Below are 26,939 nucleotides of genomic sequence, written 5' to 3'. Positions count from 1 at the left end.
AACTAACTATCAACCTGGAAAAATCACTTGCGGAGCTCCAAACCATCAACCACTTAAATTGATGACACACATCAATGTCCCAAACATAATTCTAAATCTGTAGATCTCTGACACATGCATTGAATCAACTAGAGATATCACTCTACAAACCCTTTAATCCACAAACATTGATCATCAATATACAACATAAACCAACTAACTGAACTTCACTGCATCACTGCACTAGACATAGAAAATATGTTGACATCAATGACAACACATCTCCCAAACACTCAAAGATATCTCATAAGCACATATTTGCAGCACTCATCCGGCAAACATCCAACAATAGAACCAATAGCAGGACAAGAGAAGCCATCAAAAACTCTAACTATCACATGAGTGTCATCATATATCACTTGATGCAATTACAAACTATAAAGAAATTCTTCTCTTATCAGTTTTGATCATGCAAGATGGATCAATGATCACCCCTTGGGAGAGTATGCCTTTGATTTTCATATATATATATATATATATATATATATATATATAGATAGATAGATAGATAGATAGATAGATAGATAGATAGATAGATAGATAGATAGATATGGGCCATCAGGTGCTTCAATAGTCTGGCTAGGATCAAATGTAATGCATGTCCTTAGGAGGTTTTATTTGATCTACAAGGTTCATCACATTATTAGATTCAAGGCCAACATCATTGGGAGAGAAGGCAAGTGTTGGCATTATGTGAATCAGTAGTATGAAGACATGATGACATTGTATGCTGTCATTGATGTCAATATGCTGAAGAGTGAACCGGTATATTGAATTTTGCAATTGGCAAGAGAACCGGTATGATTGTGAATCGGTATATGTGCTAAAGTGAAGCGGTATGATGGTGAATCGGTATGTTGATATGGGAACCGGTACATGAAAGCTTTGTATGACTATCGGTTGGTAGTCTCAACTTCAGGGTTTCCGGTTGATGTGTTCCAATCTTATGTGACTCAACCGATGACATTGTATGATGAGTTAGCATTGTAACGAAGAACAGATCATGTTGCCATGTCAGCCTTGTGCACGTGAAGGATCTTGCATGAAGGAGATTTCTCCTATCTACTTTAGGAATGTGCAAAGTCTATAAACAGTGAAAACGCGTGATGGGTTATCAACCACCATGAATGTGGTGGAGAATGAACGATGGAGAATCTCTTGAGATCGGTTCAAGATTGTTGCATTTAATGCAATATGCTCAACGATCAGGATTGAACCGTTTAAATTGTTTAACCTAAAAATTTTAGGGTTTATGCTACCGACCTATCTGTTTCCTATAAGGTCGATGTTGTGTTTCTTTCTGAGGTTGTTGGCAAATGTTGTGTGTGTATCTAAGTGTAGAGATATGTCATTCTTTCCAAACTAGATAAGAGGATTGATACCTGCATAATGTGTGTGCAGAAGGAAGGAACTAAAGCGGATCTGCATTGGCATTGAGTGCTATTGCTAGATCATTGTAATACCTGTTGATCTTTAACTACTTCAACAGTTGGAAAATCCCTTAACCGGGTAGCTTGAACCAACTTGTTGTAAATCCTTTAACAGGGCGACTCAAAGCCATTGAGTTCATAAAATCCTCTAACAAGGTAACCTCTAACAGGGTTTAACCCTTAACTGGGTATTCTAGCCATCCCTTAACTGGGTGATCCCTAACAGGATCGGTTCCTAACAAAACCTGTTGTAATAAGTCTTTAACCAAACTAGGCTCCTAACAGAGCGGACTTCTAAAGAGTTCAAAAATAGCTTGTGGGTATTCATCCCCACCGTGGTTTTTCCTAGTTGGGTTTCCACGTGAAAAATATGTGTGTCATGTGTGGTGTTTTTCATGTGATGGTTTAAGTGATTTGTGTCTGAAGGTAAATCATGCTGAACTAGCTGTTATTATATTTCTGATGATAGATTACCTATTCATGCATAAGGGTGAAATGGAAGTATGGTATTAGGTTAAGTGGAAAGCTAAGTGATCAACCAATTAATGCTTGTCACAGTCATTCTTAGCTTTATCAATTGTACTCTGTTTCACACCGATGTTACTGTTTGCCAGTCATTTGTAGTGTTTACTATCTAACCGGTTTGAGGAAAGTGTTTTTGTTTGTACTGATTCACCCCCCCCTCTCTCAGTATTGGTTTGGTACTAACTATTCATCATTGAGTTATCAATTGGTATCAAAGCATCCTCCATGTCCTTTGTGTTGTAAGCTTAACTGCTTGAGGGAAAGATCCTATTGAAATGATGAAGAGGGAAGGTCCAAAGTTCAACAGAGATAATTTCAATATATGGAAAGACAGAATGAAGATATACATCAGAAGCATGGGTGCTCAACACTGGAGCTATGTTGAGAATGCTTATGTTGCCCCTACCGGTACTCTCACCGATGACCAAAAGAGAGAGATGCAGGAGAATGGGCAAGTCATGGAAGCCCTAATTAGTAGTTTATTTGGCATTGAGTTTATTGATGTCCAAAATAAAGTAAATCCCAAAGAAGTATGGGATACTCTTGAAAATATCTATGGCAGAGATGAGCATGTAAAATAGGCTAAAGAAGAAAGCCTTAGGGGTAAGTTTGAAGACATGTGGATGGTTGAAGGAGAGACCATTCAAAAATATGGAATAAGAATCAAGACCGTTGTTCGAGACATCAAGAGTGTAGGAGGAAAAATAGAAGACTCCACTATTGTAAGCAAAGTCTTGAGATCCTTATTACCAGTCTATGCAATAAGGATTGTAGCTATTTAGGAGTTGAGGTCAATAGACAAGACTAAGGTATCCCTAGACTCCATCATTGCAAATTTGACTACTTATGAGTTAAACAATTTTGATGGTAGTGTGCAGAAGACTGAATCAGCCTTTAGAGCATCAGCTACACCATCTAGAAAAGGCAAAGAAGCAAGCACCAGCAGTGAACCAAGACAGAGTAGAGAAATGAATGATGAGGAGATTCTGATGGAATTTGAAGCTCTTCTTGCCAAGAGACTTCCTAAGGGAACTAGTAAATACAGAGGTAAACTTCCTTTGAAATGATTTTCTTGTAACTGGATAGGACATATTGCTGTAAACTATCCTAATGGTGACAACAAGGACAAACCGAAAAGGTTCAAGAAATTCAAAGGAGGAAACTGGAGAAACTATTTTGTAGCAATTGATGAAGGTGTCACAGATGAGGAATCAGAAGATGAAGAAAATGAAGATATTGTGTTTGTTGTAGTAAAGGAAGATGTGTCAGACAAGAAGGCTCTTGTCTCCCTCTTTGATAATCCCAATGAGTGGATTATTGACAGTGGTTGTTCTCACCATATGATTAGTGACCAGAGCAAATTTATGTCTTTGGAAGAGTATGATGGAGGTGTGGTTCGCTTTGGTAATGATGCACCATGTATGGTCAAAGGCAGAGGTTCCATCTCTCTAAATGGAAAGAGCAGTGCTGACAATGTGTATTGGGTTGATGGTCTCAGACACAACCTTTTGAATGTTTCCCAACTAAATGATAGTGGACTCACTCTAAAATTCAAGAATGGAGTGTGCAGAATCAAAGGAAAGAATGGCGAATTGGTGGCTATCGGTATGCAGACCAAAGGTAACTTGTTTCAGCTGAATGCAAATATCAATACCTGTCTTATGGCTAAGTTTGATGATAGCTGGATATGGCATAGGAGACTCTGCCATGTAAACTTTGATAACATTGTGAAGGCCAGAAAGATCAAGGCAGTTAGAGGATTGTCGGTGCTGAGTAAACCAAAAAATCCTTTGTACAGAGAGTGCCAATTGGGGAAAATGTCTTCCTTAACTTTCAAAGGTAAATCTTTCACTGCAAACAATTTACATGATCTTGTGTATACTGATTTGTGTGGTCCTATGAAAAATAGGAGTGTGCAGGGAGATAGGTATTTTATGATTCTTACAGATGATTGCTCAAGAATGATGTGGGTCACATTCTTGAAGGACAAGTCTGAAGCCTTTGGAAATTTCAAAGCTTTCAAAGCACTGGTAGAAAAGGAAAGCGATAGAAGAATCAAATGCCTTAGAACTGATCAAGGAGGGGAATTCACTTCTGGTGAATTCAACAAATATTGTGAAGAGAATGGCATCAAGAGGCAACTGTATGCCCCTCGGACTCCTCAGCGGAATGGCTTAGCAAAGAGGAACAACTGGACTATGGTTGAAGTGGCTAGAACTATGTTAATTTAAGGAAAGGTTGCTCACACCTTTTGGAGAGAAGTGGTGAGCACTACAGTCTACATAATGAACTGGGTACTCATCAAAAAAGGAAAGGATAAGACTCCTTATGAGTACTGGACCGATAAGACACTAGTGGTAAGCTACTTTAAAGTATTTGGTAGCAAATGCTATATCAAGAGGAGTGAACATCAGAGCAAGTTCGATGCAAAATGTGATGAAGGAATATTTCTAGGATATTCTACCAAAAGTAAAGTTCTCAAATGTTTCAATAATAGGACTCAGAGAATCATTGAAAGCATCAATGTTAGGGTCGATGAAAACTCTGAGAAACCGGAGGAAACCGACAGTGAGCAAGTGAGAGATGAACCAGTAGTAACCTTCTAGGAACCGGTTGCAAATCAGCCCAACACCAGTAACAGTGCTCCTAGACCGGTAGATGTTGACGATGATGAAGATGAGGATGATGAATAAAAGCAAGAGGAAGCTGTTAAGAACATACCCAGGTATGTCAAACTCAATCATGATCCAAAGCAGATCATAGGAGACAAGGATGTAGGAATTCTTACAAGAAGAAAGATCAAAGAAAACTCATGTATGGTCTCTGAATTTGAGCCTAAATCATTCAGAGAGGCACATAAAGATGAAGACTGGATCAGGGCAATGGAAGAGGAACTTGATCAGATAGAAAAGAATGGTACATGGTCCTTGGTACCCAGACCAGAGCATAAAAATGTCATTGGGACCAAATGGGTCTTCAGAAATAAGCTGAATGAGGATGGACAGTGGTAAGGAACAAAGCCAGACTAGTATGTAAAGGATATGCCCAAGAAGAAGGAGAAGACTATGGAGAAACCTTTGCTCCAGTAGCAAGATTGGAAGGAGTTCGTATGCTTCTTGCATATGCAGCTTTTAAAGGATTCAAAGTATACCAAATGGATGTAAAATCTGCATTCCTAAATGGAGTACTTGAAGAGGAGGTGTATATAGAGCAACTAGATGGGTTTTCCCTATCTGAAGATAGTGACACGATGTGTAGGCTACATAAAGCCTTGTATGGTCTAAAGCAGGCACCTAGAGCATGGTATGAATGCCTGCACTCACATCTTGTGAAGATTAGATTTGAGAGAACAAGTGAAGATAGCAATATCTACTTGAAAGTAGAAGGAGATCAGATTCTGATCTGTGCAGTATTTGTTGATGACATAATCTTTGGAGGAGATGACAAGATGAGTCATGAGTTTGCAGATGAGATGAAAAAGGAATTTAAAATGTCACTCATAGGGGAGATTAAGTTCTTCATTGGACTACAGATTTGGCAAATGAAAGATGGAATCTTTATTACTCAGTCCAAGTATGTCAAAGAGGTGTTGAAGACCTTTGGCATGGAAGACAGCAAACCGGTTGGTACACCAATGGTGACTGGTCGTAAATTATCCAAAGAGGATGACTCAACCTTGGTTGATGAGAAGGAATATCGATCAATGACTGGTAAGTTGCACTATGTAGTGCACAGCAGACCGAATATTGCACATGCAGTTGGCATTACTGCAAGGTTCCAGAAAAGCCCAAGAGAATCCCACTTGGTTGCAGTGAAGAGGATTCTTAGATATCTAAAGGGAACTATTGACTATGGATTGTGGTATCCTTATAGCAATGATTTCAACTTAAAAGTATTCACAGATGTTGATTGGGCTAGTAATGTGGACGATCGGAAGAGCACAATTGGTGGTGCATTCTTTCTTGGTGGCAGACTAGTCTCATGGATGAGTAAGAAGTGGAGTTGTATCTCTCAGTCTACAACAGAAGCGGAGTATGTTGCAGCTTTCATGAACTGCACTCAGACAATCTGGATGAAGCATGTACTAAATGGCTTCAAAGTTCATGTATCTGAATCGGTAAGCATATTTTGTGATAACACAAGTGCTATCAATATTTCCAAGTATCCGGTTTTACATTCTAGAACCAAGCACTTTGAGCTTAAGTATCATTTCTTGAGGGAAAAGGTTCAGAATGAAGAGATTGCACTGGAACATGTTTCCAGCAAGGAGCGGTTAGTAGACATATTCACCAAGCCTCTCCCAAAGGCTACATTTACCTACTTAAGAGGTGAATTAGGGGTGTTTCCCCTTCAGGAGGTGAACTAAGGTATGTGCTCCACATCAGTTAGGTATTGCATTGCCAAATCTCTTTAGGATTGATGTGTTGAAGGATGCTACTCCTCAGGGGGAGCAGCATAATGGTTCAAGGAAGCTTGTGCCTCCACTTTGGCATTGTTGTCAAAGGGGGAGAAGATGTGATGTAGAGAAGATATCTGTAGAAATTGGGGAAGAAGATGTGAAGCGGAGAGCTATTTTTGTATATTGCCATCAATGCCAAAAGGGGAGATTGTTGGCATTATGTGAACCGATAGTATGAAGACATGATGACATTGTATGTTGTCATTGATGTCAATATGTTGAAGAGTGAACCGGTATATTGAAGTTTGCAATTGGAAAGAGAACCGGTATGATTGTGAATCGATATATGTGCTAAAGTGAAGCGGTATGATGGTGAACTGGTATGTTGATATGGGAACTGGTACATGAAAGCTTTGTATGACTACTGGTTGGTAGTCTCAACTTCAGGGTTTCTGGTTGATGTGTTCCAAGCCTATGTGACTCAACTGATGACATTTGAGTTAGCATTGTAACGAAGAACAGATCATGTTGCCACATCAGCCTTGTGTGCGTGAAGGATCTTGCATGAAGGAGATTGCTCCTATCTACTTCGGGAATGTGCGAAGTCTGTAAACGGTGAAAAATCATGATGGGTTATCAGTTGCCATGAATGTGGTGGAGAATGAACGATGGAGAATGTCTTGAGATCAGTTCAAGACTATTGCATTTAATGCAATATGCTCAATGATCAGGATTGAACAGTTTAAATTGCTTAACCTAAAAAGTTTAGGGTTTAGGGTTTATGCTACTGACCTATCTATTTCCTATAAGGTCGATCTTGTGTTTCTTTCTGAGGCTGTTGGCAAATGTTGTGTGTGTATCTAAGTGCAGAGATACGTGATTCTTGCCAGACCAGATAAGAGGATTGATACCTGCATAATGTGTGTGCAGAAGGAAGGAACTAAAGCGGATCTGCATTGGCATTGAGTGCTATTACCAGATCATTGTAATACCTGTTGATCTTTACTACTTCAACAGTTGGAAAATCCATTAACCGGGTAGCTTTAACCAACTTGTTGTAAATCCTTTAACAGGGTGACTCAAAGCCATTGAGTTCATAAAATCCTCTAACAAGGTAACCTCTAACAGGGTTTAACCCTTAACCGAATATTCTAGCCATCCCTTAACCGGGTGATCCCTAGCAGGATCGGTTCCTAACAGAACCTATTGTAATAAGTCTTTAACCGGACTAGGCTCCTATCAGAGCAGACTTCTAAAGAGTTCAAAAATAGCTTGTGGGTATTCATCCCCACCGTGGTTTTTCCCAATTGGGTTTCCACGTGAAAAATTTGTGTGTCATGTGTGGTGTTTTTCATGTGATGGTTTAAGTGATTTGTGTATGAAGGTAAATCATGTTGAACTAGCTATTATTATATTTCTGATGATAGATTACCTGTTCATGCATAAGGGTGAAATGGAAGTATGGTATTAGGTTAAGTGGAAAGCTAAGTGATTAACCGGTTAATGCTTGTCACAGTCATTCTTGTCTTTATCGGTTGTACTCTGTTTCAGACTGGTGTTACTATTTGCCAATCATTTGCAATGTTTATTGTCTAACCGGTTTAAGGAAAGTGTTTTTGTCTGTACTGATTCACCCCCCCCCCCCCCTCTCAGTACCGGTTTGGTACTAACTATTCATCATTGAGTTATCAGCAAGATGATCAATCTCAATCACATTAGTGGAATGGGAAGGTAAAGGATTAGTGAAAGTTTGAAGGTTTTGATTAGGAGGATCTACTAATTTGTTTCCTTTATCATTCACACCACCCATAGATATGGTATTGTTATCAATCAAACATGAATCTTACTCCTTAAGGAATAAAACTTTTCAATGTCATGACTAGGTTGACGATGGTATTGGCAAAAGGCTTTGGAATCAAAGGCAGGTGGAAAAGGCTTAGTTGTGTCAATTGCTTTGATAGGGGGAAGTTTCAACACATTCCTTTATAACTATTGCGACATATTACTATGCAAAGATTCATTAAGAGGAGTGAATTCTTTTCTAAAGTATTTGGACAAAGGAGGCACACTTGTAGTGGCTACTGCTTGAGTTTTGTTGTTGTTATTGAATTTTATGAATCCCTTATTCGATTTCAAATTTGCAAAAGGTTTTTGAGCACTTTCACTTTTATCACTCGGAGCCATTGAAGAGGATTGTTCCAATTGACTCACGGTAAGTTGATAATTGTGAAGTACTGCGCACAACTATGTAAAGGAAGTAAACTGATATAAGAGAATTTTATCCCTACTGTCTTTTTGCAAATTAGAAATGAAAATGCTTTGAATATCTTGATTAGGCACAGGAAAAGAAATTTGACAATACAAATGCTTATATATACTAATAAAATCAATCACTTTTTCTTTAACACCTTGCTTATAATACATCAAATCAATCAAAGTAATCTTCAGACCAATATTATTGTGAAATTGTTGAATAAAATAACTAGCCAATTTTTGAAAAGATGTAATATAATAAGGAGGCAAAGAACAATACATTTTCAAAGCTTTATCCCTTAGTGTTCTCATAAACAATTTAACCAACAATCTTTGGTCATGAGCAAAGTCACTACACAAAGTTTGAAATATTTTAACATGAGTCAATGGATCAACTTTTCCATTATAAATCTCCAATTGAGGGAATTCCACATGTTTAGGAGGGACAACATGAACAATGCCATTAGATAATGGCCTCGCTACATCAAATGTGGGCACATTATACTTAGAATGATTCATAGAAGCTATTTGTTGTTGTAAGGAAAACATTGTTTGGACTAGACTATTGATGGTAGCCTCAGTAGAAGGATTGAAGTTGGACATGTTGGATTGAGAATGAGGAGTAACATTGTTGAATGAAGGAAGGGGTTGAGTAAAAGGAGGGATATTGTTATAGGAAGGTGGGGGTTGAGAATAAGGAGGTGGAACACTATGATAGGTAGGTATGGGAGAAGATTGGGTAAAAAATGGAAGACTAACTTGAGGAGGGATGAAAGAATTATGATTATAGGACTTTCCCCCTTGACTAACACTTGTAGGTATGAAATTTTGAGTAGAAGTATCTATGATGTTGGAGGTAAAATTGGGAACACTAGCCATAAGGGTAGTCAAGGGAATGGAGTGATTAACTTTACTAGGAGGTTGTGTGTAACCAAAGACGTCAGCACAACTCTTCATAGGCATAATATTAGAATCAACAATATGAGCAATATCACGCAAGACATCAACACCAATTTTATCACTTTGAACCATTCTTTTTAATCCTTCAATCAATGGGAGAGCTTCACTTTTTTAGTATTGTTGACTCATCCATTGTTGAAGATTTTTAAATTGATTGTCAATCTTCTCCAATTGGTCAATGGAAACTCTAGTTAGTGATTCATCTGCATTAAGATAATTATCTAAAGAATGAGGATAAACGGTGATATTTGTAAGATTTCTAGAACCACCAACATCCTCGTGGAATAAGTTATCCAAATTAAGCTCCATTTCCTCAATAATTAAACCTTGGGAAGCCTTAATTCTGCAAATTCTTCTCATGGGAAAATTATAGGATGGACTAATAGTAGTAAAATTCATGCACTAAGGGAGAGAAATTGGAAATTTAAAATTTGAAATTTGAAGTTTGAAATTTGCAAAGTAATTGAATAATGCAAAATTTTAGAAAAAATGATTACTCAAATAAGCAAATTGATTGAAAAGATAGAGAATAATTGCAATCCCCTAGGAAATTGAAATTTAAAATTAGGGCTTTGTTAAAATAACCTCTTAATTTAAAATTAAAAATACCCACTATGAGATAGAAATTCAAATTTAAAATTAGGGCTAAAAATAGCCTCTTAATTTTAAAAATTTATATTGAAAGTGATCTAAAGAAAATTTAAATTTAAAATAAGGGCCTTGTAAAAAGAACCTCTTAATTTTGAAAATTTAAATTTAAAAAGTGATGTTGGAATTTGGAAATTGAAATAATTAAATTAAATCTAAAAATTAGGGCTCTTTTAATTAACCACTTAATTTTGAAATTTAAATTTGAAATTTTCCACAAGAAATTTAAAATTAGGGCCTTGTAAAAAAACCTCTTAATTTTAAATTTAAAAATAGATCCAAGGTTGAAAATGAAATGATGAATCCAAAAATGGGAAATGCACAAGGTTAATTTAAATTTAAAAGTTAAGTCTTTTTCAGTTAATCACTTAATTTTTGAAATTTAAATTTGAATTTTGAAATTTGATCCCAGATTGCAAATTTGAATTTGAAGCCACTCTAAAATGATAAATTCAAATTTTAAAATTTTTTAAATTAGGGTTGTTGAAATTAACCACTTAATTTTAAAATTTAAATATGAAATTTGACTTGCGAGTAAAAATTTGAATTTTAAAATTGAATAAGACTCAGATCTGAAACAATTAACCCAGATTATGTAATTCACAAGCTCAATTTTGAAAATAAAAATTAGGGTTTTAATGATTCAATTAACCTCTAAATTTTTAAAATTTGAAAGGAAATTGAACTTGTAAATAAAAATTTAAATTTTAAATTGCATACACACTCAAATCTATAAACAAAAATCAAAAGTAAGCATAGAACATGTTGGGTTCACCAAAATGTAGAGGGAAAAAAATGATTTGGCAATTTGCAACATAGAAGGGAGAAATCACCAAATCATTTTTTCTTAAAAACCCTTTACATTCAAAAGAGGGAAGGGAATCCACTAGATTCAGTCACAAATCATATTAAGGACTAAATACTGAATGGATTGATTAATTTTTGTGTAGTTTTTTCCTCTCTTTTGTAAGTTGAAATGTTGATTTAAGGTAAAATGTTGAAAGATGAAGGTAATACTAGGAAAACAGTGAGCTACAAATGTGGGATCGAGCTGGGCACCTGGAATTGAGCAGTATATGTTGAGTCGGATTTGAACCTCAAAAAAGTTCCTAAAAAGTTGGGACTAGGATGCAGCACCATGGTCCTCCAAACTTTCCGCACGCCGAAAAGAGTTGATTTGTCTCTATGAATGAAGATTATTCTGAAGAGTGCATCCCTGTACCTATTTCCTGCACACAGAAAGAAAGGGAAATAGGTTGGGAATGGGGGCTTGCCTTAGGTCAAACCTCAGTTTTGGAATTAAATGTAGTTCAAATGATTGTAAGGAAAGGTTCTCCTTTCGAGGCAGATGTTGAATTATGACTAAAAATTGAATGATTATACCTCCTTGTGAAGTTTTGCTTGCCTCCACATGGAATTAGGGTTTAATGAAATAGGATGTATTTCTCCACTTCAATGCTTAATTCTTGACTCTATTGATTCTCCAAGGCTTGAAGGAAGAATTAAAATGCTCAATTCCTATTGAATGCTTGATTACTTGATCTCATGTGTGTAATGTATGCTTGATTTATGAATGTGGATCTTGCTTGTTGATATTCAAGTGAGAGGGTAAATCCTCTTTATATACTTGTTCGTTGAGAAAATTGATTAATTTTCTGACATGAGCCAACATAGAGAGGTAATTCCCACTCAAATTTGAAATGTGAAAATGGGTTTCAAGGGGCCCAAAAAATGAGGGGGGCCTTGGTGTCGTACCATGGTCCTATTGAGGACCAGGGTGCCACACCCTGGTCCTACCCTATTTTTGGGCAAGGGTCAAGTTCCTTATGCATGCAAAATGTCAAATAATGATGCAATATGGAAGGGGCATGAGCATAATAAGGTCCCAAGTAGGCCAAGGGTGCAAACGCCAAGGTAAGGACCTAATGCGATCGAAATTGCAAAGGGGTACAATTTTAGGATACTACAATCAATAATTATAAGAACAAAGATAGTAGTGTGCATTGCCTCTTTCATCATAGTTATTCTCACTCTATTGGTAATTGCATTTCTTTTAAGTAATATGCTTAAGATTTATGTGATAGAGCTCTTATCCATATCACACTAGATCTCATGGTTTTTCTTGATCCAAATTTGAAGGTGGTGCACTAGCACTCTCTTCACCCTATTATGTTGCTCCTCGCTATGTGATCTTAAAGTAGCATACCCTATTTGGGGCTCTTTTTCATTTGTGGTGGCACAACTTCAATTAAAATCATATTTGGACAGCAACATAATAGTCTTCCTTCCATGTTTGGGGGACAAAAATAGCATTTCAATCCTCTCTCTTTTTCCTTTCAAACATTTCCTTTTCCTTCATTGTGTTGTATTTTTCATAACTTGAGGTCCTTCCTTACATATAGACTAGTCCTCCATGAAAGTACATATATGTCCCTTGGTTGGACTTGTTCTTTGCTTGAGATGGTACATCTTCTTAGGAATAGTCTCTCATTAGTGAATATATGCAATCCCTCACTAAGAATCTGCTTTTTCTAACAATGGGGAAGGTGTGTACACTCTTAGTCTCCTTTTCCTCCCAAAGATGTTATTCTTGCATGATGCCTTGCTTGGTTATCCTTTTTCAATTCAATTTTGCATATTTCCTTACGAACAATGTACTTTGTTTGGTTATCCTTATTATATGTCTTATATAGGTTGTTGAATGCTGAAAACTAGACCAAAGTCTTATATGAGATGCTTAACTCCTAAAACTAGATGATATTTTAGCAGGATGATTTAACTAGCAAAACACAACTTGATAGACCTTTTAATTCTTTTTACACTTATTTAAGGTAGGTTTACTAGCATAACATATATTTCTAGACCTTTCAACCCTCCTTGTGTTGCATTTTTAGGATGAGTGGAACTAGCATAACATAGCTTGCTACTCGACTCTTCCTTCCTACATGGATCACGCAACATAACACAACTTGTTGTTCCATGATAATTTTTGTTTCCATGGATCACCTAGCATAACACAACTTTCTTTCCCATGGAATCCATTTTCCATCTTTCTTTTTCCTTCCATGGATCACCTAGCATAACATAGCTTGTTAGCTCTTGGAATCCATGCTTCCACCTTTCTCCTCCCCATGAACCCATAGCTTTGCTAGTTTTTGGATCATGGTTCAGCATTCAACGCATTCCCTTTCTCTTTCCATGTGATCACTTTTTCTCTTGCAATGGAATTCCAAGAATGGTATTAGCGATTCAGACATTTTGACTATCAAGGTATCTTCAACTAGTTGACTTGGAGCTTTTATTTTTAGTACTAACCCCTTTGTTTCTTCAAGTCCTTTTGTGTATCTTTTATTTTTTATTTTCTTAAATTTTCTTATATTGTGTGTCCTTGCATATTATTGTATGATGTAAGATCCTAAGCTTGGGGGCTTGTTCCCTTGAAGTTACCGATGTCTTATCTCTTTGTGATCTTTCTTTCAGTTGCTCATCTCTATCTCCCTTTCAACTACTTTATCATGAGTATGCGCGTAGGCTCATACTCCTGCTAAAGTGGGGGCTATATGTAGCATAAAAAATTGTAACCCTACACAATTTACACCATATTTTATGCTCCTAATTAAGTATTTCTTATCTTAGCTCTCTCCTAGGTCCATTTTTGACCTTTTTACCTCAAATTTGATGTCATTTGTCTACACAAAGAACTGAACCTGTACCTCAAGCTATGCACCATGATCTCTCACTAGTCTTCCCTATTGTTGGTGAATCATGGTGCCCAAGGCATCCTGGTCCCAGGACCATGGTTCCTAGGGTATCCTAGTCCTCCTTAAATAGGACTTAATTTAAATGGGTTGAAGCACTTCCCCTCCTTAGTGATTTCAATCCTTGGTGTCTCAATTTGATTGTTGGAGGTTGGCCTAATTGGTAAATTACCTTGGGAACCCTATATAAGAGCATTCTTCTTATTTATTTTGGCATCCATTCATATCAAAATAATTTTTTATATTTAGACATCATGCCTCAAGCATTCAAGGCAACATTTCAACCCACCATATCCTTCAAGCATCATAGAGCAACAAATCTACATCAATCTTCATGCAATCATATGTGTTTGATTAGCTCATTCATGTTTATGTTATGTCGACTCATGTTATTGCATAAACACTTGTGGTCACATCTAAAGAGAATTGCATCATCATCCATTATCAATTACAATAGATCTGAGGTATATCATTTAGCATTTACTTTAGTATTTCAAGTTCAATTCAAGGGTTAATTTCAAGCCCAAGGTTTGACCTAAGGAAAAACCCTATAAAAAACACTAATTACCTTCTTTTTGTGTGTAGGTGGTAGATCTAGGAACCACAGACAAAGTTTCTAGAAGAGCAGATGACGATGATTAGTTCTAACTTTTGTAGAGGAAAAAATCAAAGGATTGGGTCACTACTTGCCACACGGTCCCAAAAATTTCTGATGATCTTTTGGGAATAGATTCTAAGCGACATCCTAACTTTGAAAGATTCTTGTATGTCCACATTGGACATTAGAGACCAGGTCACTAATTGCCACATAGTCCTACACTTTCAAAATGAACTTACTATCATAGGTTCTCTTTTGTTTCTTCTTCTCAGACTTAGCTCTTTGTCTATATTTTGTGTCTGCAACTTGTAGTCCCCATTGTTTTGTGGCAATTCTCTATCATACACCCTAAATATAGAATTAAAATGCATTCAAATAAATTTCAACTAAACAAAGGAAAAATAACTTAATTTGCATTCAATCCTTTTCCATTGATCAACTGAGTTCTCTCTTCCTTTAATCTAATCTTTAGAAAGTTAGCTCATTTCCTAGTTTACAAGACTTAACTTGTGAAACCCTAATTTTCTATCCAATACAATGTTACAAATCAAGAAGAGGAAATATGCACAATACAGATGAAGTGGTCAAAATGCACAAAGAAAATTTTGGTTGTTATTACGAAGGAGTTTAGAGTGTTAACAAAATAAAGAAGAGGAAATCAAGTGTAGAGTGCACAAGAGGAGATTATAAGTGTATGTGATTTGGAAGAAGGTGTGAATAACATAGGGGAAGAGAACATTAACAATGAAGATAGTATTAAAATAAAGGTTTTTATGTAGGTGTGAGGAATAAGAAGAGTGTTTGGTGTTGGAGAAAAGAAGTAGCTTGTAGCAGTTGGAGAGGAAAAGAGTAGGAATAGGGAAATTAGTTTTAAAACCTACAATTTGATATTGCATAGTACAAAATAATAAAAATATTGGGAGGAAATGGGTAGTGAAGGACATGATAAAAGAAGAGGAAGCTACATGGAAATGTCACCAAACGCAAAGATGTGAGAAGGTTTTTGTTGCAGAGTGAATAAAGAAATTCATAGATGAATTGTGAATGTACGTGTGAGAAGAAAAGGTCATGTGAAGGCAAGGAATTGTGAATCGTTTTATAGATGTATTTTTTTTAGATGAATTGAATAAAGTGATGAATGTTTGTTACAATCCTTTTTTTGATAACATTTAAGTTTTAGGGTAGAGTATTGTATGTATGAATTTATTTGTTGTGTTGAGTTTTGTGAGGCAAGAGGAGTCATCTTGATAAGTAGGAGATATTTTTCCACGGCAAGTCGAATATAAGAATTCTATCAGGATTGAATGGTGTAGGTTTTGAGTCAAACTCATTGATCCATGATTCATGAGTAGTGGTTCACAAGAATCCATTTCTCATGAGAATGAATTGTACACTTAGCACTCATCTCATCTAGGTGATACTCACATAGGTGAAGCATTGGGACTTCCCAGAGGTCACCCATCTCAATACTACTCCAACTCGAGTGAGCTTAACCATGGAGTTTCCTCCAAGGTTAAGCCCACTCAACTTGCAACCCCATTTACAAAACCTTCAATAAGTGTTGTGCCTTATGAACCATTCATTACAAAGCCACTTTAGCTCATCAAGTGATAAGGAGGAGATATTTTTCCACATCAACTCGAATATGTTATTGCTATCAAGATTCAACTATGTAGTTTTTTAGTCAAACTCATTGACCCGTGATTCATGAGTAGTGGTTCACAAGAATCCATCTCTCATGAGAATGAATGGTACACTTAGCACTCATTGCATCTAGGTGATTCTCACAAAGGTGAAGCATTGGGACTTCCCGAGAGGTCACCCATCCTAGTACTACTCCAACTCGAGCACACTTAACCATGGATTTTTATCCAAGGTTAAGCCCACTCAGCTTGCAACCCCATTTACAAAACCTTCAGAAAGTGTTGTGCCTTATGAACCATTCATTATAGAGCCCCTTTAGCTCATCGAGTGATAAGTAGGAGATATTTTTCCACAGCAAGTCGAATATGATATTGCTATCAGGATTCAACTATGTAGTTTTTTAGTCAAACTCATTGAGCCATGATTCATGAGTAGTGGTTCACAAGAATCCATCTCTCATGAGAATGAATGGTACACTTAGCACTCATTGCATCTAGGTGTCATCTTGCATCATTAACTTTATCATATTTTAGGAAATTCTCCTTATTTATCCATTTAATAAATCAAATATTTCATTACTGTCTTAAATCTAAGAGGTTGAAATGACAACTTTTTAATTTCAACTGAATTGTCTTCTCCACTCTCTCAAGTTCACTCCACAGTCAATTTAGTTAACTTCAAGTCTATAATTTCAAGGGTGTTTTAAACCTCACATAAGAAAGTATTATTTGATTATGTAAATTAAATATTTATTTGTGATGCATCTTTAGGATATGTGTTTACTCATTTTGAATATTTATTTATGTCCAATTGTAAAGTTGTATGCAATATAAATTAGATATTTTATGTGTTGATTGTGATAAGAAAAATATTTATTGAAAAATTTAGTACCTAAAAATAAATATGGATCAATCTTTTGAGGCAAATGGTTTTATCTAACAATTTGGCTATTTTCTGTGAGCTTAATTCTCTAAAAACAAGCGCATATTTAGTGGTTGATCAGTTGGCTAGTTGATTGTTTAAAATAATTTAAAACAATGTGATAAGGATGCACTTTATCTTTAAAAATTAAAAGTTGGGTCTACTTTCATGGTCATTATTTGAGTATTGTTCTCTTTTATATCAATAATTTATAATTTGTTCACATCATATATTTCCTAAATATATAATACTTCTTCCAATACATACCTCTTGAGATAGCAATGAACCAAGTGCAGGAAAATCAAGTTCCCCTAGTTCCTTGTAATGTTATGTAAAGAGTGACATTTATGTCTCTTTTCTTAATTTGAGTATACTTCATCCATCAAATTATAATTTATTTTCTTAGTATTTAGATATATTTCATTTCATGTTAGCATTGACATGCTTAATATAGATCATATTGGTTGAACATGACCTAAAGAGATGGTCTCATGGATTACAATAATTACAAGATATCTATAAAATTGCGGTGTAATGTCATTTATCAGATTTTCTATCCCATAATTAATTTTCTCATGGTTTTTTAATTGTTGTAATTATCTATCAATGGATGACAAAATTAAATATATGATCAATTGGCCAATTAAAAGCTTCATAGCTTATTGAACGTGTCAAGGATTGGTATCTATAAATAGAAGTTTAGTTTGCATTCATTATTTGATTAGTCCTAAAATAGTCTAGATTTACATTTGGAAGAGTAAGGTAACAAATATTACACTCAAAGGTGACATTGGAATAGGAACCCTATTTTTTGCTTCAATCCAACACCTACCAAGTGTCCAAAAGGACTACATGGAAAAATCTCTCTTTATTGATGTTGTATACCTATCTTTTTAAGTTCTTTAATTATTTTATGGTGAAAAGGTAGAGACAAAATGATGTTATAATTGGTAATGGATAAATAGAGTTGTAACCAAAGTCAAATAAAGTTGTGTGTGTGTGTGTGTGTGTGTGTGTGTGTGTGTGTGTGTGTGTGTCTATATTTAGGGTAAAAGCACAATGTTGTGTCATCCTTTTATAAAGGAAGTGGCCAACACAACTAAAACTTTTTAACTTTGACCGCATAAAAGTGACATTTCTAAATTGAATTTCAAAATTATGTAAAATGATCAAATGTAAAAAAATTAATGAAATTATGTCTGTTGTTTTTTAAAATTTAAAAAAAAAAGGATATTTTTTTATATATTCAAAGTCAGATTTTATATTGCTAAAAAATGTTAAAAATTAGGGGTTTTAGTCAGCTTCACCAAAAAAAATGAAAACGAAATTATTTTTTCCTGATTTTAATTTTCCAAATAGGGGACATATATAAAATTAAATTTTGATGTAAATTTTTCTCATAATAATATTTTGAAGTCTAATGTAGTTGAATTTTACAGTTTCCTTTTGTCTACTAAATTTAGCATTATATATATGTGTGTGTGTGTGTGTGTGTGTGTGTGTGTGTGTGTGTGTGTGTGTGTGTGTGTGTGTGTGTGTGTGTGTGTGTGTGTGTGTGTGTGTGTGTGTGTGTGTGTGTGTGTGTGTGTATATATGTATGTATATATATATATATGTATGTATATATATATATGTATGTATATATATACATACATACATACATATATATATATATATATATATATATATATATATATATATATATATATATACCCTTTTGGAGAAGATTCTCTCATCTAGTGAAAAATGTATTTTGTAAAAAATTTTAATATCATTTAATATTTTTTTTAATTTCAAATCAATGTCTTTTTGAACTTAAAAAACCTACTTGCAATGTTTTAAAAATAAAAAAAATATTAAAATTAATCAAAATATTAAAAAAAATGTATGGCCAGATTCGTGACTTTGAGCTCTACAAAAGGGTATTTTTTTATTTTTGTAAAAAAATATTCTTCTTGAAGAAAAATACAGCAGAAGTGAAAAGTTGTAGAAATGCAGACAAAATGTTGATTTTGTTGTCACATCACATGACACATTGGATAGTTTGATCGAACTAGATTTATATTAAAAATAGTTCGACCGGACTTAGTTATAGATTGGCCAAACTCTTGGCACCATTACTGCATCAATGGGCGCCAGGCGACAGAAAAGTAGTCTGGTCGAACTCAGTCCGGCCGAACAAGTTCAGTAGAACTGCACCCAGTTAGCCCAAAAGGTGACATAGGTCTAAACTTTTGCCCTCTAGTATGTATATATGTATATGTATGTGTGTATAGATATATGTAAATACATACACATATAAAAACACACATATACATGCATACATATACATGTGTGTGTGCTACATGTGTGGGTATGTAGAATCAAATGCCATCAACAATTAAATAATACATAATTATTTGAATTTTAAATAAATATAAATTTCATAAATAAATTATATTTATAATAAATATAAAATTATTAATGATATATAAACAATATGCCATATAGAAATATTAATAATCTAACTATTTTATGTTATCTTAGTGTGTGCATACCCACACGTATTTGACATAAAAAATTCATATAGAAAACATAAGCTTACCTAAGGCCACTATACTATACAACTAGCATTTTTAAGTCGATAGGATTTTAGTGGGGGCTTTTGCCCACTGAAGTGTAAGACAATCCGGCGAGTGTTGAAATTGCTTTTCGGTAGGTTTTCTGATGAATGTTTTTTTTCGAGAAACTTCACTTTTCCCTGAACATTGAAGGATGCATGCTTTATCATTTATTAACATTTATTGCATCTATTAGTGTGTCATCCATCTCTAAAACTAGGGTTTTCTTGCTCGTCTTCTTTGAACATTTTCTCTGCTTTGTGGGTATCGGAAAACCATATTTTCATAGCAATGTCAATCAAAGGATCGGATTCCATGATGGACCATATGTATTTTTATCCATTTCTTTTAAGAGTACAGAGTGGACATCTACTGTTTCTATTTTGGGTTTACACTTAATTTTTTATTAAATATGAATATGTTTCTTAAAATTTTCAGAGGTCATCTCTGTCATTATGACTGATGGACGTAATATGGTGGTATGTATGTATATACATTTTCTAGGTTTTGTTCTATCCGGGTTCTTCTATTAAAAAGATGATTCAAATATGTGTTTTCTATCTATGATGGAGAATTGAAAGTAGATTATATGCAGGGTATTTTGAGGAGCTTTTATTAGGCCACAAATCTTATGTCAATGAATGACATGAACGAGTTTACTCCACTATGGTAATTTGATCCCTATCGTATATAGCAGTGGCCTTTTTAAATTATCGTTAGCAAATTTAAGCCTAGACTTTCTACAATCAATTGGCTGAGTAACGCAAGTATAATGAATGGTGTAAGAGATTTTTCTTCGAGGCGAACTATTATAGCTCTGGTTTTAGGGCAAGTGTTGTCTTTGTTGATAACAGCCACTGGTTTCTCCTCCTCTGAACTTGCATGGCGAGGTCTAACTAACAATCTGCCTTTCAGTGGATTCTGATTCTAATATTTTATTCTGAAATTTGATATTGTTTTAACTTCACCATCTTAAGTGTTGCACAGGTATCAATGTGCCTACCTCTCAATCCTTCTTGAATTATGTGCCTCTAGCAATTGTGTTTGGAAGCATAGTCATCCATCGCGGTAAAGGGCTTCGGGTAATGCACATCTCCATTCTTCAATCTATTCTTAATTTTCTTGAATTCTTATAGTTTACCCTTTTCATGTCAATAAGGATGAAAATAAAATTTAATGTATAGGGCTAAAACTAGGCATCACTTGCAATTATTTTGAGAATTTCCTTCTTCTTCTCTGATGATATAATCGAATTAAAAAGGAAGTCATATGTGTACCTAGATTAGATCTATTTCAGGGTCCCTTGAAGTAATGATTTATTAGGTCAATGTCAATTAACAAAATATTCATAAATAGGGTTTTGCATTGTAATTATGTCATGGAATTCTGTAATTCTGGGTCAAATGGTAATAACTCTTAAAATTGATCTGCATTATGCCTATGATTTTTTCTTTTTATTTGTGACAGTTTAATTTGGGTATTCATTTGATATCCTTGTGGCAGACCAGCAATACAATTCAAACCCTTTCACTCTTTGCCGGTTGGTGATGATGAGTTTGGGCACATGTTGGTTGGAATTTTAAGGGAGAATGGTGTGGACGATAGGGGACTATTGTTTGATAGTCATGCTAGAACAACGCTTGCATTTGTGACACTACACAGTGATGAAGAATGAGAGTTCATGTTTTATCGCAACCCTAGTGCTGCCATGCTCCTGACTGAACCTGAACTTGACAGGGACCTAATATAGCGGGTAAGTCCTAGAAATAATCCAATCATGTATGATTTTGAACTCTTTGGTCATTTTTTGAAAATGCCTTCCCTCAATTAGGATTGGCTTATGGAATTGCTTCTACAACTCAAAAAATTCTTGTGTTCAAAAATTAAGTGATGATCTTGTTGACATTCTCTTGACAAGCATAATGGAAAAATAGACATAATGTAATATTTTGGCACTTTATCCAACTTGTGAAAACATAAATTCATGTTTTTTCCTTCATGTGACCGGTTCATATGGCACATTGCAGTATATCGATTTGATATTTTCTGATTTACATTCCCTAGTTGTTTTCTTGTACGGAGAGGTTTATTTTCTCACTTTTAATTCTAAGGTCCAAAATAATGTTGTGAGTTTATTGCCTCTTCTAGCCACTCATCACAATATCAGGACTGAGGGCAATTTATAATTGTTTGTGATGATATAAATCTTTTTCTAAATGCGTTTTGCTAAGAAATGAATCTTTCATTTCCAGGCACACATATTTCACTATGGATCAATCAATCTAATTGCAGAGCCATGTAGATCAGCCCATCTTGCAGCTTTAAGAATGGCAAAAGACACATGCTCTCTTATATTATGACACTAATCTCAAAATGCCATTGTGGCCCTCTCCAGAAGAAGCTCGGAAAGGCATCTTAAGCATTAGGTATAACACCGACTTAATCAAGGTGCTTGTTCCTTACCTATGGAATTTAATAAGAAATAGATTGAAAAAGGATTGGTACAAATACTTACATACTTTGTTTCATAGAAAAAGTTTAAACATTTGTTTTCATCTTTATTTGCCTCACATAACTTGTAATTGTCTAACACTCATGGAAACTGATTATATGCATCCAAAGGGGATTGGTACAATTAGCATGACCTGTTTCAATGCTATCTTTTCCATCTCTATCCATCTCACAAATAAGGTGTTAGAGACGAGGACTAATTGTTTTGATTTTTTGTGCAAGTCAGTGAGAATGAAGTGGAGTTCCTTATAGATGGAGGAGACTATGAAAAGGATGAAGTAATCATGTTCCTTATGCATCCAGGACTCAAGTTATTTCTTGTAAATGTAGGAGAAAAAGGTTGCAAATATTATACCAAGGTTGGTATTTGTGAATAACTTGGGAAATCAGTGTTTAAGGTGAAATTTTTTATTCGTTTGTTTTCCCTTGGATGTTTCTTTTGTTTCTCATCATAAATGTCACAAACTTTGCATTCACAAGCATTTTTTGCATATAATCATGTTTGGGTATCTTCCGAAAAGGGAATAGTCTAGCAGGTCCTTGATGATGGTTACCAATGAGGGACAAACTACAATTGTTCCACAATTTGTTCTATATTTTGGTAAATATTTATGGAAACAACTGTGTAGGATCAAAAAATATTTGTTTTCTAAAATCTTTATCAGAAAGGTGCCACTGTGTACAATTTATAAAATCTCTCATTACTATATTAATATCAATATAGAAAGAAAATGTTGTCCTAATGATTATTCTAGATAGAAAAGTTGCTAAAACATTTTTTTGACCATCCTTTTCTTTTCACTTAGGACTTTCGAGGAAGAGTAAATAATATCAATAAGCTCAGAAAGGCATCTTAAGCATCTGGTATAACATCGACTTAATCAAGGTGCTTGTTCCTTATCTATGCAATTTAATAAGAAATAGATTGAAAAAGGATTGGTACAAATACTTACATACTCTGTTTCATAGCAAAAGTTTCAACATTTGTTTTCATCTTTATTTGCCTCACATAACTTGTAATTTGTCAAACACTCATGGAAATTGATTATATACATCCTTTTCTATTCCTTGCATTCCTTGCATATTTTCCTTTATTTGCTTTCTTTCTCTATGATGCCTTTACAATCACACCTATCGGCCTCCTGTTGCAGGTACTCCCCCTACAACTGCTAGTCAAATAAGAGTTTGGTGTGGGTGGGAATGTACTTGCATGGAGGAAATGTCCTCTATTTTTTTTTTTTTAAAGTATGATAACTATAAAAAAACATCTCCGATATTTTTAAAAAGCAATGACAGGAAAAAGAGGAAATAAGCGCCATGATTTGGTTACCTTCCGCTACTAAAATGTTTACCATTAATGTCTGCCATGCTATAAAATTGGAAAAATGCAAATTGTGTTGTTATTTATTTATTTTTTTATTTAAATATCTTGATATTAAATATAATTATACAACATAAAATTACACATTTTTACCTAAAAAAAAATTCCTTACCATTGTGCCTACAAATGATGTTATTTTGGCTGCACCACTGCTGGGAACAAGCTATACTTTTTGCTTATGTTTGGCAGCCACAATCAATAGAAATCATCATTAAAAATTAAACAATACCTAGGCAGGGAAAAAATAAATGTAAAAATTAAATAGCAGCTCCAGGGAACTTCCATTAAATAGGGTAATTGATGTTTGAAAAAATAAAAACTAAGAAATTAGAATCACTCGTAGTAAATTTAAGTGGTGCAGGCAGAGTTTGGGCCAAATCCATGAGTATGGGGGTGTTATAGTGTTTACGGATGTGAATCTCTTTGTTTTCTGCTTAAGCTTAACTGGCAATTTATTTTATAATTTTTCCTTTTTAATATTTTTCTATGTTGATTAGCAGCCCCGTACAGTTTCCCAAAAAAAAAAAAATCAATATTTTTATAGCAACTCGCTGTCATTTGGTAGAACAGATTTGTGGGAATTAAATATGATTCACGTTGCTGTTTTCAAATGAATTTTTATTGCCAGGAATGATGAGCTTCAACCTAGCTGGAATGGATGACAGCCGTGACTGAAAATAATTCGGGAGTCAATGACTTTAAAGTGAAATTAAAAAAAAACAGTAATAACATCCATTAAATTTTGATGAAAGTTTAACAAAATAGACGGAATGAATGGAAGGAATGAGATACTTCTGATGGGCAAAGCCCACATAATACAAGCCTATCCGCTAATAAAGCCACCTGGGTCTAAAACATTCCCAATGGCTAGAAACACATCTTAAACTCACACAATCTAATTGCATTGAAAAACACCTATACTTGGAATGTCGTGCCTGTTAAAACATGATCGAAACTCTCTAATCCTCTAACATCAATTTGCCTCCATATTAAACTCTCTAATTCTCCTGGCTTGCAGGAGTAAATCTTTATTGATTTCCCCACCCTATACTGGATCGCCCACAGCTCACTTCCAACGCCCAGGATTTTATAATTAGTCCCACAATCACGCATCTCACAAACGCCTCCAATGTATCCCACATGCCTCCAATCCTCCTTCACACCATCCAACTCCATCACCTCATTCGACTGAGCTTGCACTGCAAAAAGCCTCTTATTCTCCACAACAGCAAAATCAGATTCTGCGATGGCCGAATCCTCCGCATACCTTAACCCCTCTGCGCAGAAATTGGGCAGCAGTGTCCATTGACCGGTCGTGGGATCGAATCTCTCTGCCGAAGCATGAGTCTGGGGAAAACCTTCATGGGAATGGCAATATCCTCCTATAGCGTAGAATGTATCATTCATGCTCACACCTGCACAATTAATTCTTGGCGCGATCATGTCGGGAAGCTTTTCCCATTGATTATTCCGGTTGTGGTATCGAAAAGCGCTCTTAGAAGCTTCTCCGGTGAAATTTATTAGCCCGCCACAAAGGTAGACGAATTCTTTCATTTCGGCACAGCAAAATCTCCTGCAGCGTTTTCCGGGGGGCAATTCTACAGACTTCCAGCGGCCCACTCCGATTTCGTATGAACAAAACCCTTCTTTCGTCTGATTGACTTGCGGTAGAAAGATCTGATCATTGGTGGCTGCGCTACAGAAATCCATCTCAACAGAAATTGCAGAGAGGGGATTGGGTAAAACCTGGGCCCCAAGGCTGAGAGGGTCGACCAGCAGCCATTTCGTATTATGCTGAGTTGCATGGACGTAGTCTCCATCGAATCTGCTGTCAAAAACTGCAATGAAAGTACAGTATTCTGTTGGGAGATTGAGAGAGCGGCGAAGATATCTGATGAAAGATTTGTTCTTGCATGCATTCGCCCACGCTCGGGAGACGCACGAGGCGATGGCTCTGCTACGACGAGGCAATCTGGCAAGGCACCGCCATGCAATTTCGTCAGGCAGAGATGGGAGCAAAGCAGACACTAGAGATTCATCCATTCTAAGCACAATCATGTTCTTCGAAAGGCCGCCTCCACATATTTATGAGTTAAAAAATAGATTCTAAAGTATAACCAATGTAACATGATAAAATCTTTGAAATAAAGAAATTCTAAATAATGATTTTCTCACATTCTGGAATGGTAGTTGAGACCGTGAAGGATAAGGACAAAGGGAAAAGCTGACCGTCGTGCTAACAATTTTGATTGTTTTGTTATGGATCCATCATCCAAGATTCTTTTGAAAATGATTGACATATCCAAATTTAGAATTCAGAATGATAGACCCAGTTTTGCGTCTTCGATATTAAACAGTAAGGACGTTTGGACAGTAACGTTTTAAAACTAACGGGATGTGATATTCGTGTCCAAATCTGTGCTATTGAACTGTACATTTGTTATGTGTTGAAAATACATTGCGTGAAGAAACGATAAGAAGTAGAGTTTGGGTGTGATTGGAATATAGTTGGAATTTAGTATGGATTTGGGACAGTTCTATCTACCTCAAAGAAAGAAAGGAACAAAACACGTAGGATAGTGGCCTCAATTCTATATTTGCATTGCTCTGTATGATCGAATCCCAATTTGCCGACAACTCTCCTTGATTGCACGCTTAAATCCAGATCGATTTCCACGTCATATACTCAACTAGAGTGGTGACCAAGAGGAATGTCTCATAGTCCAAATAAGGGCAAAGCAGCACTAATTGACACTAGGCTTAGTTTAGTATGATGCTAGCATTTTGATTTGATTTCTCCAATTTGTAATCTTGTTTTTTTTTTATTTTGGGTAGCGCTTGTATCCAATGAGGTGCAATAGATAACATCGATAATAAATTATATAATTATAAATATCAGAAATATCTAACAATTATTTTAAACTAATTATTTCATTTGTTTTAAAATTTATTTAATTTATTGAAAGTTTATTTATTGGAATTATTTATTTTTAATTTATAGTAAATCAAAAGCAATGAGATTGGCAGTTTACATACTTTGACACTCATTTGTAGTAAATTTAGAACACTAAGATTGGCAGTTGACATTAGAAGTGGTTAGAAAACAACCCAGCTTATAAAAAAACTCAATATATTTCTCAACATTTTTTTTCCTTTTGACATTGGAATGTATTTGAATGCAATTAAAACATAAATAAATGTCCAAACATAGACAAGCCACATGAGCTACATGCAAAGTGTGGAAGCATACTCGACCATGCAATGAAAAGGAG

At 35.2% G+C, this 26,939-nt stretch overlaps 1 protein-coding gene and 1 pseudogene across 1 annotated transcript; one reads left to right on the top strand and one right to left on the bottom strand.

The window, feature by feature from the left end:
- The window catches only part of LOC131858968 (probable fructokinase-5), a 45,552-nt pseudogene extending 22,889 nt beyond the window's left edge, over positions 1-22,663 (top strand).
- Positions 22,664-24,582: 1,919 nt separating this feature from the next.
- LOC131048490 (F-box/kelch-repeat protein At5g60570-like) lies at positions 24,583-25,710 on the bottom strand. The gene has a single exon (XM_057982451.2). It carries the CDS (start codon positions 25,708-25,710, stop codon positions 24,583-24,585), a length of 1,128 nt encoding a protein of 375 aa, XP_057838434.2.
- Between the last annotated feature and the right edge of the window lie 1,229 nt (positions 25,711-26,939).

This window comes from Cryptomeria japonica, chromosome 2, assembly GCF_030272615.1.
Source record: "Cryptomeria japonica chromosome 2, Sugi_1.0, whole genome shotgun sequence".
NCBI classification, from domain to species: Eukaryota; Viridiplantae; Streptophyta; class Pinopsida; order Cupressales; family Cupressaceae; genus Cryptomeria; species Cryptomeria japonica.
Note: the sequence above shows the minus strand (reverse complement) of the source record. Positions and strands in the feature narration are given on the sequence as shown.